Source organism: Hippoglossus hippoglossus, chromosome 23 (assembly GCF_009819705.1).
Source record: "Hippoglossus hippoglossus isolate fHipHip1 chromosome 23, fHipHip1.pri, whole genome shotgun sequence".
NCBI classification, from domain to species: Eukaryota; Metazoa; Chordata; class Actinopteri; order Pleuronectiformes; family Pleuronectidae; genus Hippoglossus; species Hippoglossus hippoglossus.
The window spans coordinates 14,240,517-14,257,949 of NC_047173.1; the positions used below are offsets into that span (position 1 = coordinate 14,240,517).

The following is a 17,433-nucleotide window of genomic DNA, read 5'->3' on the forward strand; positions in this document are numbered from 1 at the left end:
AATCCACCGGCAAAACAAACAGCAGGTGACAAGGAAAAAAAATCTACCTGCGACAAAGCTTCACCTCAAGTCCCCTTCGATCTGAAAGAGCCTCAGTCGACTCCTCACTCGTCTGCATGAGGGCTCCAGCTCGGAGCTCCACATCCAGGCCCCCTATCTTACCCTTTCCTGACAGTTTTCTGGAGGGGCTGCATGTAAGAACGCAGATGTCCGAGTCAGATGCTCCAGACAATTTCAGGAACTTTTCCACCACGCGATGGACAAAAAACTGGAAGAATACAAATATCCCCGGGAGGAAAAGGAGACGAAGACGAGGAGATTTGAGAGCGTCCAGCGATAAGGGGAGGAGCTGGTGTCGATGCAGCTGACTTCCTGTCCTGCCTCCTTTTTTCCCGCACGATTTCCGCACCTCATGTCTGAAAACGGCTTAAATAAAGAAACCAGGTAAATAACATCATGCAGAATTCTTAACAGACTCCTTCTGTTGCATGTTGGCCTTTTTTGATGAGCACCAAATTCAACTAATTGAAATGCACACTCAGTCAGACATCTTGTTAGTACCAACACACACTAATTCACAATAAAAAAAAAAAGAAGAGGTTGGTTTCCGGGGAGATACAACTGATAATGAAGGGAGGAAGCATCAGAAAAGGGAAAGAGCAGCAGGAGAGAACGAGGGAGACGCACAGAAATTCATATTTCCTGCTTTGCTCCGAGACTCTGGGACGATCAAACCAACAACTGTGGATAGACAGATGGACGTGCAGTCGCGCTCTCATTAGTAAACACCATCAGCATTGCACACAGTTGCCCGAGCCATTAACACAAACTCGAGGCCCCTGTAGGCATCAAAATACCCATTAACTCACAGGCTCAACCACCACTTCCTGCTATTAGCGCATATGTTGTTTGTGCACGCATGTAAAGGCAAAAGCACACAGACACACGCAGACATGCAGTGAGTGCGAGGGGCTGACATGCAGGCTCACAGAGCCGTACGACAGATACGCACTTTGAAAAACAGACGCGGGGAAACATGCAATCACACCCTTCGTAAACTTTAGCGTCTCCATTAGCGGATGTTGACGGGGATGTTGTGTTTAAAGGTTCCTCCTCTATTATCAAACCATGTCTTCTTCCTTTAGCCGAGCTTTTAGCAGAACGGACGACAAAAACCATGGCAGAGTTTCCGCCCATTCGCCACAGGCTGCATGAGACCATCGTGGATAATGTTGCAAAGCAAAGAGCAGCTCTACTTTATGGCAACATCTTGAATTTACAGGCTTCAGGTGCAGTGTCAGGTTTATTGTCCTTGTGTTTATTGTCATTGCAGTTTACTCTATAGTGAGCAGTAAACTTAATGCATCGCAACATTTCACCTTACTGTATACATCCAATTCAATGTTATACTGGACTATATTATAGGCTCTAATATAATATGCTGTCTTTTGCAAGCACTACTTTAAATTTCGATATTAATGGAGAGAATCCAAGTTTAATCTCAATTGTGAATCATTGTCATTTTGCATTTGGACAAAAGTAGTATAGCGGTTAAATGTGATGGATACTATGTGGTTCATAAATTTAGAAACCTACAAAATGTTAAAAATGAAATACCAATCATAAAGTGAATTATAAATAACTCTAAATAAATAGAAAACACAACAACACAACCAAATAGAGCCTGACTTAAGATATAGGTGCACGTCTTTTCTGCATTGTTTATTATGTAAAATCTAAGTCTGGAAACAAAAATTTAACTGAAGGAAAGAAGGAGAGTAAAGCAGCCGAGCAAATAACGACAAACAAATATAATGAGCCCATGAAAGACTCTGTGGCTTTTGGGAAATTAGTCATATAAACCTGATGACCTTCATATTTCATATTTATTTCCCCGCGACGGAGGCTCTGCACATATTTATATTTGATTTAGAATTAGGAGGAAAAACCTGAGGCACTCTCTTTTTAATCTTTCGGTTGATGTGCCCAGCCTTCAAGTTATTTACTCTAAATGACTGAGTTTAAAACACACGCCCGCGAAGTCTAACGCTCAGATATTAGTTCAAATATTTAAAAAGTGTTTTTAAATAGTTTTCTGCTCAGCTCTGGGGTCTCCCAAATGAAAAGCACACACACAAACACACACGTCTGAAACTGTGCAAAAGTCAGATTATAGAAAGCCACATATTTAATTACCATGTTTTCCAGTTCAGAATTCTCTAAATAATTCAGCCATCCTGGATCAAGTGAAGCCCACTTAGGCATCGCGACTAGTCTACACACACTCGCTCCTTCCCGCTCTCCATCTCCCGCATCAAATCTATGTGGATTACCAGACGATAGGCCTGATTTCACATGGGCTCAGGCTATTAACGCTCTGACCTTGGATTTCAACCAGGCAATTTGTCTGAGAGCTGGCAGAGCCCGAGCTGCCCCGGCCGACTCCGTCCAGCCTCCGTGATTTGGTATGAGTGGCAGTAGCTCTCCGACTGCCTGCCCCGTCAGCCTCCATCCCCCAGAAGAACGTCTTCTCTGCACCACTCAGGGGTTATGTTTAAATTGCTGTGATGATCTACTTCAGATCTATCACTTGCGATTCTCTTTTCTCTCTCTCGCCCCCTCGTTTCTTATCACTTATCATAAAACCTACCAGGCTCTGATGTATCTCTGTTTCTCAATTGTAGATAAGACTTTTTTTTTTCCTTCTTCCTGGTCTGGTTTCATCTTCTTGAATCTGCACTTTACCAACGCTTTGAACCAAAAGGCGCAATTCACACCTGGCATTAACATGTGATCTGTATCTGGGTCCATTGTCCTGGTAATGACTGATGACCTTTCTTTGAATAGTGTTCATACTTCATCCTGTTCCGTGAATTGAATGTCATCGAGGCATATAATGGTTGTAAAGTGTCTTATCAATCCATGTATTATACTGTACAGATTAATACCAGGACCATCTCTAGAAATGGTCTCGCGTTTTCGATCCCATCAAAACGTGAAATCCATAAGCAGAAAGAGTTTTCTCGTCAGACTTGGAGACCTGGTGAAGGATTCAGACATCCAGAGGGAGCTTGAAGTATAGAACCGCTGCTCCTTCACGTCAAAACCGGACAGTTGACGTGATCGGAGCATCTAATGAACCGACCCAGGGGAAGACACAGAACTGACTGGAGGGACTACAGGTGCTATCTGGCCTGGGAATGCTTCGGGATCCCCCTGGAAGAGCTGGGAATTTTAGGTGAGGAGAAGGAGATCTTGTTCAGATACCTCTGTGACCTGAGCTCGAATAAGCAGAGCTGAGGCTTTAGAGATGTTTTTGCACAGGATGAAAGTTATATTTTACTGATGCGTGATTGTAATGTCTCCTTTAATGTTTCAGAGGTGGGAAGCAAGACGGGAAAGTCCAGAAACACCTCTTTCTAAACCCTCATTACTTATTTCACTTTAGTATTTTAACATAATGGACCCAAAAACATAAGATAAGTTATAAATGAATTCTGCACACAAGGCCACCTCAAGGTTTTGTGTTTGTCCACTGAGAAATATTCAGTACAGCCATCTCTGCTGTGGGGTCGTTGTAAAGTACTGACTCCAGGCTGTCTGGGCCCGGAAACTACATTAAGACCCTGGTTCCTCAGGTCAGAACACAGGTAGAATGTCTGAGTTCTTAAAATGATTCCTGGACACGATTCCTGTGAAGACAAAACGTCTGCTTCTAGTGTATTTGTCAGCTTATCTATTTGTCTGTGTGCCTCCCCGTCCGACAGGGCACCTCGAATCTATTCTCTCTTATCCGTCCATCAAACCGTCAGCCTGTTTGTCGTTGTACTAACGGATGCTTTATGTCACTTACATTTTTTCAATTGACCTTTCGGTTGAATGGGATCTAGATTTCTTATTTCCAAGGGAGTCGTGGCCGAAATGCCAACAGACGTCGAGGAGGATCCAAAGAGTCTGAGACCACTCGAAGGGGAAATTGGTCTCAGGCTCTTCGGCCCCACTGTGCCGATAATAACACAAACACAGATGCTATACACTAGAGGAAAAAAGCACTTTCACAAATGCACATGTATCCCGGACATCCATCCATCAATCCATTATCTATACAGCTTATCCTTTGAGGGTTGCAGGGGATGGGGGCTGGGTGAGAGTCGAGGACACAACGTATCCCAGGGTCAACGTACAGAGACAAACAACCAATCAGACCTATGGCCGATTCAGAGTCTCTGATTAACCTAAAACAAATCTGCATGTCACGGCAACAGGCCAAGCTGGGATTCAAACCTTCTGCACACCTGAAAGCTCCAGGTAAAGGGTTTGTTTTGCCATATTGCCTTCCATCCATCCAGATATAAAACGTCCAGCTCTCTCCCTCTCAGCAGCACTGAGGCCCATTGTTGAAGCTCCATTCATGCACCGGTTAACCTCCCCTTACCACTCTTTCTGCAACAGTTTATCTGCAGTCCATTTAGTTCTGTAGTTAGCATGTGTCCTATGATCAGGCCTCATCCCGTCCCTCATCCCACTTCCCTTTGTGTCTCTCTCTCCGCATTTGTTCTCACTCTTTTACTGTTCACCTCTTTCTCCAGCTCCACCGGCTCTGTGAGTGGTTGTTAGAGAAAATTGCGCCTCTGTTGAAAACAAATAGCTCCCCCCCGTCTATCCTGTTGTCTGCTCAGAGAGAGGGGGGGGGGGGGGCGGAAACCTGGCTCCAGTGAAATCCTCCATGCCACTGGACTTGAAGAATGCACCTCCATTGATGATTCAGGGGAGAGTTAGCCACCAACACAGCTGGGCCTAATGGCACGGAGCTAAGCTAACACAACGCACACACACAAAGAGACACCCATTCACATTGCAACCTTTTTGAATAATGGGGTATATATATTCAGCAAAGACATGGGAAACAGGAGTCAAAAAGGAATATGGGTTAAACATCTGCAAGTCGGAGCCCATTCAGGCGCTGTGGGCTTAACAGCACTGACAAACACACACACAAACAAACCAGAGAGGAGTTTGAAAAGCTGCCCGGAACTTAAAAACACCAACTATCGATATCTTAAATCCCTCCAAATCGTATCTGTGATTGTCTGCGTAGCTCTCAGTTTGCACGGGGTTTTGTGCTCTTGTGAAGCAGCTAATGCAGCAAATAACAGGCCGAGCGCCGGAGTCAACACTTGATTCTGAAGAGTCGAACTTCCAGACGAGACCCGATTCCAGCTAAACCAACATTCCAGCAGATAATCGATCACAGACGCCGACTGATCGTTGAGAGATTCAGGACTGACGCCAAAAGGTCACAGCAGCGAGGGGGGGGAGCAAGAACCTCATCACAAGCTCTTACTCACATAGAAGATCTAACATGTCCAGAGCATGTTGTCCCCAATGACAGCAATTCATCAAACTGTCTGTGCTTCTATAAACTGGTCTTGACTATACAAAGCGTTTTGGAAGTCATTTATTTTGCCGGAGCTCCAGAAACCCAACCAGTGCTCCTCTGCAGGTAACGTACCCCAACCCAGGTTTGCTCTGTGCCAGTCGGCTTGTGGTAATAACATAAAAATATCATGGTTTGTTTTCTTGACCTTGGAAACAGGTGATGACAAAACTATTTCAACTCAAGGTCCATTTATTCAGGAGCTTTCCACTGCATCAAACTATTTTCATTAGCAGATTTGCATAGCTGATGATTTAGCAAGTGGGTCTTTTAGAGGGGAAGGTTACTGGATTGAAAGAAACAATGCAGTTGCATTATGGGTAATACAGGATCCAGTATATCTGTTCAGGTTTGACCCGTAATCAATCCTGATATCCTGGCATCTGCTGCTGTTTTTAATTTCCCCTTTCTTCCTTTAATCTGTTGATCGCATGTGGCACAATGTCATGGGAGTGACATAAATCAACGACTTAATCAAATTACAACAAACAAACTGGCACTGAATGAACCTGGAGCTTATGGGCACCCTGGGGATCTCAGGTCTCATTTCAGTTGCCAACTTCCTCCAGCCAGACAGAGAAAAACACCAGAAGCGTCTCACTCAAGGAGACGAGTGGAGGCAACAAGGGTGTAACGTGAGGAAGGGTAAGAGGAGGGTAACTCACAGGGGACGGTGCGGAGGTAGAGGTTGTCCCGGATGATCTGCTGCAGCTCGTGGTCCACAGAGCCTTTCTGGAAGCGCAGGTTGAGGTAGTGGCGCAGGTCCTTGTCTATCACGCCCCCTGGAGGAACACAAGGGGCAGTAATCAGTAATCAGAGTCAGACCTCTTCCGCCAAATCAATCACTCTGACATGTCCGGCTGTACATTTTCATTCCAGCAGAGGTAAAGAAATAAAAGGGGGGAAACAACTCTAATCATTATCCAGGAAGCATCGCTTGCTGTGCAATTTCCAAAAGTTCCAGGAGCGAGCACAGGAAGCTCCAGACACTGCAGCGACAAATGACCCAGAAATCCATGCACACCACAGTAAACAATTTGAATTTGCTAAATCCCTTCAAACAAACAGAGCCAACACTAATGAACACACTCTGGCCCCTCTCTCAGATCCAGCATCTGTCAAGTGCAGCCACGGATTGGTGGAGGTGTTAAGTGGAGCCGTGGCCAAACATGTGTGGAGAAATGTCTACACATAAATCACCCTGCGAACTCCCCCCCTGGGGGCTGTTTTTCCTTCCATTCTCCTCTCCCTCACCCTCACCCGAGTCACCCACATCCCTCTTTTCCCTCCCACTTGTGTGAATTGACTCCCCACCCCCCGCCCGCCACCCCCCCCTTTTTGAAACCAGTACATCTTGCTGGCTCAGCAGGAAAGAAGAGATGGAGAAGCGACAGAGAAATGGAGGTATGGGGGGATAAGAGAGATGGAAGGCAAGGGCAAATCCCATGGGGGAGTGGAAAGGGGACAACAAGCTAAAATAAGCATCTGCTCCACGCCCCCCCCCCCCTTCACCCAACAAACACTCCATCTTTCTACTCTGCTATATACACCAACATAATCACATTTCAAATGGGGGCAGGAAAGGACGGATGAGAGGAGAAGGTGGAAGGGTGGGGGGGGGCTCGGCTGACGTTACTTATGGGATTCCTCATGATGCCGCTTTAACCAACACACTTCAAGAGAAGAAGCAGAGAGACGCACGGACGAGGGGGGGGTGCACAGGCTGAGAAGACATTCGTCTAACCTTCAACATCCTTTTTTACAGCAGCAACTTGGCACGGCGCCACAAAGCATTTAGCTGGCCCCTTCCTCTTTTTCCCCTCCGTCATCCCGAAGGCAATGACATCCAAGCGCGATACGTTGGGAGAGCGGCGCACACATCAGCAACACACATGAAGACACAGATGCACCCAGACAGACAGGAGGTGGGTGACATTGACGAGTGACGACTGATAACCCAGTTTGGAAGTTTACAGTCATATCTGGGGTTGAGATATTTTATTCATTCATCACGTTGTGCCTTCTCAGTCGAAACCCTGTCACACACACACACCGACATGCACTAATCCGTCAGAGCTGAACTAATTCATTGAGGGGTGCATTATAATCATGCAAAAACCTGAATCACTGGCTCCGTCTGCGTCTCTGTCAGAAGACGTGGAGCGGCACGACCAGCCGTCTGTATTTGCATGAGAAAAAGAAGCCAAGCCAATGCATACTGAAAAGGTGAGCAGACTCACAATTGCGCACACACGCACACACACACACACACACACACAGTGACACACTAAATGGCACCTCTTGCGCGGACAGCGGTTGTGCAGCCGGTGCCAGAGTCTCCCTTCTCCACAGGTTTTGTGATGCAAATATTCTCCCAGCTGGAGGAAATCTCTGCTCCGGATTGCTCCCACTGGGATCCCCCAAGTACAGTCCTGCTCCCAACTCTGTCAGCCCAAATCTAGCCCCTCAGCCAGGGCAGCCTGGGAGCCGAATCCCCTCTTCTCTGCACTCCACCATGGAGAGATGAATCAGGAGAGCGCGGCAGAATGAGTGGCACCAAGGCAAAGAGAGTGTGTGTGTGTGTGTGTGTGTGTGTGTGTGTGTGTGTGTGTGTGTGTGTGAGAGAGAGAGAGAGAGAGAGGGAGATGGAGAGAGCGGGAACGGGAAGGGGAAGGGAAGATGTGTGTGATGCTGCGAGTGAGAGAGAGAGAGAGCGTTGAAGAGCAGCTCAGCCGGTGGGGACCGATCGCACTGAGATCCCTTTTCCTCCCGGAGCCACTCCAGATACTCAGGTCCTACAACGCCCCCCATCTGCAGCACAGGGCACTGCATCTGGCTCACATGATGATGCCACAGCCCCCGTACACATGGCCTGGCTCTGACCTTCTTCCACCATCGACGACCACACGATGAAACTGAACGCTAGAGAACGACAGCTTCTCTCCCGCAGAACACGACCCCCACTAATTAGGCTGTAGTTTGATTACTCTGTGTTTGGAAACCAACATCAGAGGGTTTTTTTTACTGGGAAATACAGGATCCAGTATATCTGTTCAGGCTTATACTATATCTTTTCTATATTTATTAATGTTCTTTTGAAAACCTGCAATAACAGCATGCATTGAATGGCTGCTACATCTAAATGGAATTCAACTGTTTCAGGTTTTATGAGCGTGATCTCAGCCACACTCCTCAATGGGGACCAATATTTGGCAGTGAGTCCAAAAATAGATTTTTTTTTTTGTGCATATGCAAAGAAGGTCAAACTCTAGCTACAGCTCCACCGGTCTGGTGATGGTGTACGAGGGAGGTGCTCACTTTCTGTCGTTTTTTCTCTGGAGGTGGTTTCTCATCAGCTCCTCCTGCTCCGACAGAGCTGCTATCATGACAGGAGTGATACGTGACGCCGCCGACAGGGAAAGGTGAATGACAGAGGCAGCGCCGAGAAGGAGAGGATAGAGACAGAGAAGAAGAGGGGAGAGCTTTGGATTGACAGCATGACAGGCAAAGTCCACTCAGTGGTGCCTGAGCCAATCAGCCGAACACGACAACCGTCCCAATGGCACCAACGCTTCGTGCATTTATTCAAACTATTCACTTAATAATTCTACTTCGACCTTGAGGAGAGGTAACGTTGACGTAACTGTAAACACAAGACGTGAGAAAGCATCACGACACAAGATGAAAGCAGGCGAGGTAACAGTTTCCTAAGCAGATGGGTGAATGGAAATTGTTTTTGCCTCTGCCGCAGAAGAGAATCCACCATTTAAGCTCAGCAGGTGCCACGCAACTCCCCTGAGACGCTGGGAGAGAGAGAGGGAACAGCCTGTGGAGAGTTCAAAAAAACAAGGGAGCAGCTGGTTCTCCGGAGAAAGAGGAGCTACAGCGGCTAACTGCCTCAAACCCTGGCACCAACCGGAGGAGCTGCACGGAGGAGCGCAGACGACCACCGAAACACATCGAGTTCTCAACTCAACTCTCAACCCGTGGTCTGTGTTCTGCAAATTCATTTCTTTACACATATTTAAACTATGATCGCATTCGCAATTAACTGTTCATGGTTTACCTTATCTCACCATAGCATAGCATTATATACCATATCCCCATACCATAGCATAGCATATCTCCATAGCATAGCATATCTCCATACCATAGTATACCATAAGATAGCATAGCATAGCACATCATATCTGTCACACTATGATTTCCTATAATTCTAAAGACTGTTGTTTGTGCCTGAGTGAAGGTTGTGGTTTTAAACTCTTTGATATTGACGGAGAACAACAAACACTTGCTAAACAGCAACCACACCACACTGAGCTTTCACAATATAAAAGCTTTGGACTTTTGTTAAATTGCTGTTGATGAAAATCATTATGCAATAATAGAAATAGAAAATGGATATTGCTGTAAATTCCAGGCACAGAAACCGAATTCAAAGCAGAGAATGATTATGTTACTGCAGCTACAGAGTTCGTACAGTAAACAAATATTTTGACAAGGTTCAGCGACAGGAAACAAGCGCACCAGGTTATCATACATGCGGAACACTTGCACATGTAACACACTCGCAGTATGAAACCAAAACCTCAGCAGCGTTATGACAGCCGAGTCTTCAAAGTCTCCTGCTGGAGCCTGAAAACCTTCCACTCTATCAAGAAAAATCCAGCATGGAGGATGTGCTGACAGTCAGTCAGAGCTCGGAGCGCCGTCATCAGAGCCGCGCTGACAATATTTATCACGCCGCGCTCTGAGGGCGCCCAGCGGCGGTCACATATGTAGCATTATCGCACCGTGTGTGTGTGTGTGTGTGTGCGTGTGCATTAAAGTCGGAGGGAGCGCCAGCAGACAGCTGTTTGGATAATCAGACTAATTAAAAGTTCAGGATGAGCTTCAAACCTCGCCAGTTCCAGCAGACACACGCTGCGCTCTGTTGATTAGTCTTCAATGAACATACATGATGCCAAGTCTGTGGTGAAATGTGCTGGAATACATAAACACCAACTGGCTTTCAGATGGAGTCTCACACACACACACACAAACACACAGACACACACCAAGAAACACAAATATTTTGCTCCTGCAACATGATTCGGTTTAAGTGGCGACAGCATGTGTTCACTTTTCTTCTGCTCATCGTCACAGCATCGTTTTGTCTTCAACACTGGGGTTCATGCAAGAACAGTAAAAACTCAAATTGGGATTATGGTTGAGGAGTGAAAGCTACAGCGAAGGAGTTTTATTTGTTTGCTTTGGCTCAATTTAGAATTTTACATTAATTTCTTATTAGATTATTTGTATTAATTCATTAAAATGTTTAGCTCCAGGCTCCAGCCATTGTTTTCCATGTATTTCAGAGAATCAAATAACTTTCTTAAGTTCACTATGAAGGAGTAAAAAAGCATCTGTTCACCCACATTTGTTGCCTTATAAGATGTGAAGTAAAGCTTTCAACCTTTCAAAGACATATTGTTCATGTTTGCTGATGTGAAAACTTAAATTTGACAGCCTACGTAAAAAAAAAAAGGGAACAATAATTACATTTTCATAGCGAAACAGACTAATCTGATTTGTGTACAGCCCTAAAAGACGTCCCACTCATTTCCTGAAATTAAAGGACACCAGCGTGAAATGCACACACCCACAATGTCTCCAGCTCTCCAAAACCCACAGGTGATTACGTGGCACACCTTCCCTTCTGCAGCTTTATGCTGACCATCCCAGCGCACCAGCTGCCTGTTCATGTGTGAGCATGTGTATGATCGTGTGTCTGATGTGCAGCATTTGTCTTCTGGCAGGTGGGAGGCCGGGTCCATTCTAGCCGGGGATTGGGACACTGATAGTGCTGCTGGAGAAGGAAATGAAATATATCCTTCATGTGCCCGTCCAGATTTTGGCTAAGCAGTGGATTGATGGGGAACAGCCTGCGAGAGCTCCTATCACTGAAACTGCCGTATAATCAGGATCTGTGTATACCTGTTTAAATGTTTTTTGGAAGTAGAGTTTTGGGGGGATTTTTAGCGGTTATCCTTTGGTATCCACAGGAAATCTTGTCTTCCATAACGTGCCTGCACCCTGACATCTTTTCGTTTCGTGCTGGAAAGATGCTGCTGAAAACAGAAAGTTGGCCGAACCTCATTTGAACCTCTTCTTACTTGAAAGCAGGTGCTCTACCTCCACTGAGCAAACTACTTTGCATGAATTTACACTACTGGGCAAGCAACGGCTGCGATTTTCACGCAGGCACGGAACTGGGCTAACTGATGATTCACCTACTGTACCGTTTACACTATGAGTAAATACACACCGCAGGAGTCTGCGTGTAGTAGACGATGTTGATGTATGTGTGTCTGAATGCGCCGTGTAGTGTAAAGCACTTCGGGTGGTTGTTAACACTGGAAAATTGCTCTCTCACAACATTATTTCCTTCAAATCATTGACTCAAGTGATTCAGATTTTATGGCTCCCTCCTGGAGAGATGGTCTGCAGAGCTTCAAATCTATTTTAGATTATCATCCAAAAGGAAAGCCTGGAAATAATAGTAATAGAAGAAAGAAAATATCAATCAACTCAGCAGCGTATTCATCCGCACGCAGCATGATATGTGCCAAAGGTTGGGTCAGGATTCTTATAAGAGCCGGATACCAGCGTCAAATGATGGCTTGACCTGTCATTAGCTTCCACAGCAGATATCAAGCTGTGTCATTATACGTTAACCGGACAGTCAGGTAGGTAGAAACCCTCTATCCAAGCAACTCAGCCACACTTGAGCACCTAAATCTCCGAGTCCAAGCAGAGAGCTAAATCTGGCTGCCCTCACTAGCTTGACTGGCAGTTTTACCTAAAAGCCACTGGCTGTTGCTGAGAACTCCAGCACTCGGTTCAGTCTCTTATTATCACCCCTGAGAACGGCTCCTTTCACCATCCTGAAGAGAAGCCTTGCCTGAACAGAAAGTGGAGCACACAGGGCAAGATTCTGGAAACGTGGACGCGAACCAGAGGTCGCACTTGAACATGAATCCTGCCGGCCCTCGTACCTCTCACTTGACTCCGGCTTATTTTATACAGTTTATCAAATCACCAGCCGACCCCCTGCTTTGGCGGAGAGACTCTCTCTGCTCATCTGGCTGCTTATTCTTCCATCTGAATCTCCTCAACAGGCACCGATTACCTTCCTCTCTGATGCCGACTTATCCAATGAGGATTAGCCTTTGCCCAGTCCAACGTGCCCATTCCACCTTGACAACATAATTTGAATGTATAAGAGCTGCATGAGCCTCGGAAGCTGCCTTGCTTCTTTCCTGACGATGACAACTCAAACCTTACTTAAGCACATATTGGAAAACAAACAATTTAAAATCTGGATAAGTAAAGCTCCAAAATCCGTCCTCGACATGGGGTCACACCATAAATGCATGTTTTGTTTATTTTATTTTCTAAGGCCTCAATTAATGTAGCCAGTTCCTACATTGGTATTTTTGCTGGAGAATCATAAATGTTTCATATCTCAAGACTCTGTACAAGCTCATCTAAAAGGTTACACAAGTACAAAAATCTGTGTTTTTCCATAAAACTTTGCTACATTAACACACAAAACATACTCATTCAAAAATATTTCTTAATGTAAAAACATGAATAAAACATTTCTTGACAATGAATTTATTATTTGAACTATGTGCATTTTTTGGTTTTTGAGGAAGCACAAGGTGTTTTCAAGGTTCTGCATCGCACATCACAAACCATAACGACGTCATCACCATGAGATGAGGTGGACGACAGAGGCCGTGGCTTCCTGCTGCTAAAATAATGAAAAGTCAAACTATGAATGTTTTTTATATAAGATCGATTTGAACGGGATCATGCAAACAATAATCTCCCGGGGGCGGTTAGCAGCAGGTCTATTTTCAGGGGGTTACGTGTCCATGCAGGCACAGAAACACACCAAGGACACAAAGTCCTTATATTACTTCTTTCTGGTTCACTGGGAGTTTGGAGGATGCATGTGCCGCCGGTGCCCTTGTGGCAAAGTGGCCGAGCAGACACAACAAATAAGAGGTGTCCACACAGCCTCCGCTCACTTTCTGATGACAATCTATACATCATGTCAAGTCCAAATCTATTCATGTGATCTAACTTCCTTGGAGGTTTCATGGTCAAGAACTTGTCCGACTCTTTCGACTACGGTGATCAAATTAGCGGATGAACACATGAACACGGTAGTTCCCAGAAGTGTTGCATATTTGTTTGTTTTCGGAAAAGACATCATCCAAACCAGCAAATGGAAATTATAACACTTGAATACAAACAAGGCAATTAACACATTAAGCTACTAATTCACGATTATGATGTTTACAGCTCCTTTTTAATGTTCCTTGGAAACGCGAATCCTCTCCGGTGCTTAATCATTAGCAAACCGTTGTCTCCCAGTTCTGCTCTCCATCACTTAAAGCTGCCTCAGGCCACCTGCCCAAGCTTTTAACCAGCTTCCCCTCTGCAGCAGCCTAAACATCGCTGCTGTGTGGCCAACCAATAATGCATCAAATGGAATTAAACTTCAGAGCCAGTCCCTGTTTGAACACGGCCCGTGTAAAGTCTTATCCCTCTCCTTCCTTTCAGTCATCGCTGCTTATCTCTTTGTCGAGTCATTCTTCAGCCACCCTCCTTTCAGGCTATTTTCCCTCCCTTCTCCCCTTTCTCCTTGTTTCTATATTTGTAGTGGAAACATAATAATCCTGAAATGGGGCTGTTTATTTATTCATTTGAGGCGTCGTCAGCTGCAAAAGGGCAACTGGAAAGGGCTTTGTTTGCCTGATAAAGCCGCTGGAAATGAGTTTAAAATGACTGATGACAGAGAAAGTCTCGCCGTTGCACCCCATGCATTGCAGCTCGTCCCGGCACAAAGGGGCTGGAAAATGCTGGGATGCGGATGCGAGAATAAAAGGTCTTGTCACGGCATAAATCTGCAGTGAAGTAAATTCAAAGAGGTGAAGTAGAACCGTGCAAATCTTTTGAATCATGCTCAACTTTTGTGAACTTATTCCATCTCGACAATAAAGCTCTCGAATCTCCTTGGGGTCATCTACATGTACGACACCTCTTTTGCATCCTGAGATACTTATTTTCTTTTCACTTTTGCGACTGTGGCTCGTTAGAAACCTCATCAACACGTCCACTCGCTCGCTGTGACATTTTCCTGATGTTTTCTCACACGGGCTCACTCTGGCAGCGGAAGTTCCCGAAGATGTCCGAGCAACCCAGACGGACATTTGCGTTCTCACACACAGCCCCTCTGGAAACATTTCTGGAAAACGTCCACACCTCAGTGCCCGTCTGAAAGCACCGTCAAAGTAAATAAAGACGAAGTGATTTCAACATGAAGATGCAGACTGCCACGGACGTGCCCTTCCAGTGACGAATCAACAGCGGCGTGGGGGGGGGGGGGGGGGGACACTGAAAACCAAGCGAGCTCATCGAAGCTGCTCACAAACGTTGGCTTTGAGATCCAGGAGGGTGTGAAATAGCCTCACCTTGGTCGGCTGGTGGAGGAGGGGGGGGTGCATCCACAGACTAACTGTGCCAGCAAGTCAGTCAGGAGGAAAACTCCCCTCGCTTTACATGACGAGGATCCATCTCCTGTCAAACTGTCGCCTCAACAACACGGATAATTTGGCCGCGACAGTTTTCACAGTTTGAAGACAAAGAAAAATCCTCCCCACTGAGAGACTGACGCTTTCAGGCAGTGGACGAAGCAGTAAAAAGGCCAAGCCCGGTGCTTTACAATGTGGTTGCCTTGACAACAACATTACTTCTGTCATAGTTAAGACACTGCTCCGAAGCCCAGAGAAAGTCCATCGCACACAGTGATGTAATTATATTTTATGTGCTCCTGTTTTTTTTTCAGTTATCTGCTTATGAAGACCCCAGACAGAGAAATATTTCCAGATTGAAAATAACAAACGCCTTTAAATGTATCCCCCCCCCCCCCCCAAAGTCACAGGCAGCAACTCATTATATTTATAACAATAACAGCATCTGAAAGAACATTTGGATCCCTATGCTGAACATCTGGAGTCGTAGGTGTGATCAGGGCTAAGACGAGGAGAAATAATAAAACTGACAAAGCAGACGAAGAGGAGACGCCATGATCGGCCGGAGGTTTTCTCCTCCTGTGAGGGAACGAACGAGATGGAGGGAAAGAGACCTAACAAGAATATATTCGAGTCTGGCTTTTGTTTTAAGGCCGGACCCACATCCAGTAAGCAGAGATAACCCACGATGAAATTATTTATCGTGAGTTCCGTTCGGTAAGAAGACATTTTTGAATCCCCAGAGCTAAATTTCAACCGAAAACATAAACATCCCCTGAGGTCAGATTTCAAAAGTACACCTCAGTAACCCAGACCTGAAAATCCAAAATGGCTGCTGCGTACATCAACAGTGACAAAAACGGTTTATTAGCTCTTCAGTCTTATTTGACTCACATTAAATCAGTTGCACACACACAGTGCAGTTCAACATCCATCTGTGGACATGTTGCCAGAGTTTGTATCTCCCCCCCCCACCTCCTCCATGTTAGCGGATGGGTCGGGCCCTCGATGCTGCGGCTCCATTCGTTACTGAACAGACACTTGAAGATGGAGGAAGAGAGGAGGAAGTTCAGAGTTCTAGTCCATCTTTTTGTACAGTTCATGGTCGTCTCAGGTGGAGAGGACGAAAGAATAGTGTGCCTTTCTTGAATCTTTAAAAAATTACTTTGGTGAGTTCAGGGTTATCTGATCGCCAACACTACGGCGAGACGACCCAAGTTGTAATTGACTGGAATTACCTTAATGCTGATGTAAGTTTTAAGTAATTAAAATCATGGCTCTGGGACTTCAAAAAATTGCACTCTCCTCAAAATTGATATGAAAAGAATAAATCGTTTCTGCCCTTGAGACAAAAACTGAAGGAGAGAAATCTCACACAAGTGATTGTCGTTCACTTCAACCCTCGCAGACTTTCATTTCTCTAGAAGAAGTGAAAACACATGGCTTTGTTTACGGTGTAGTGCACATCGCCGTCTCAGTGAAGCTTGACCGTTGATGTGAGGTGTGTGTGTGGTTGAGCGAGGGCTGACTCAGGGCAACTCTAACACAGCTGCATGGAGTTTATTGATATTAATAGGTCACAAGCTAATAGCCAAAAAACCATAATGGGCACCACAGGGTTTACTCTGACGCATTGTTACTGATACAGCACAGTTTTCATTACACCTTGCTGGAGCCAGTTTAATTGAACTGACCCAATCAGAGCCCCGGAGCGCTCTGGTCTGCTGAACTCGGCAACGTCGGTAATAGAAGCTGATGGAAGAAAGATTAAAAAACGCTGCTGCTGAATCACGCTTTGCATATCCCCACATTCCCCGCGATGTTTATTTGCGCTGTCAGAGATGAATTATGGGAAACGATAAGGCGGCCGTGTAAAGCGGTTCATGTAGCTTTCTGTGAGCAAACACAACGGAGATGATGTTCTGTTCTATGTAAATGTTTCCTTAGCAAGTGTAATGGGGTAAAGTGGCGTATGTGCAAAGTGAGCCGCTGAATATTCCTTTTCAATTATGTTTTAATGAACTGCGACAATGTGAGGCTCAGGGGGGAAATGTTAATGAAATATTTGCCTGAAATTTAATGTCAGAGAGATGCTGGCTTCCTGATATCATCCAGACAAAGTACCACAAACACACAAGTCTTTCTCTACTCACACACGGACACCGCACCCACCGAGGAGCGGCGTCTGGGCGGAGCAGCAGGAGGCAGAACATGACGTATGGATTCTGCAGGGGAAAGCATGTGTACTTGTTTACACCACATTGACATCTCTCGAATCTTGTCTTTCTTTCCAAGTTGACTTTTTTTCATCCTGAGATATTTTTATTCTTCCGGTTTCGTAAAACGTCATCGACACACCCACTTGCTTTCGTTTTCTTACTTTCTCACACGGGCTCGCTTACGGACATT

At 45.5% G+C, this 17,433-nt stretch overlaps 1 protein-coding gene across 9 annotated transcripts in view; it reads right to left on the bottom strand.

Moving 5' to 3' along the window:
- The window catches only part of magi2a (membrane associated guanylate kinase, WW and PDZ domain containing 2a), a 176,817-nt gene that overhangs the window by 116,120 nt on the left and 43,264 nt on the right, over nt 1–17,433 (bottom strand). For 8 of the 9 annotated variants that reach the window (XM_034578120.1, XM_034578125.1, XM_034578123.1 and 5 more), the window contains exon 2: nt 6,103–6,219. In XM_034578120.1, coding sequence (XP_034434011.1) covers nt 6,103–6,219 — 117 coding nt within the window. Of the gene's footprint in view, nt 1–6,102; nt 6,220–7,735; nt 8,023–17,433 lie in introns of those variants that run through there. The other variant, XM_034578126.1, reaches the window with a different exon arrangement.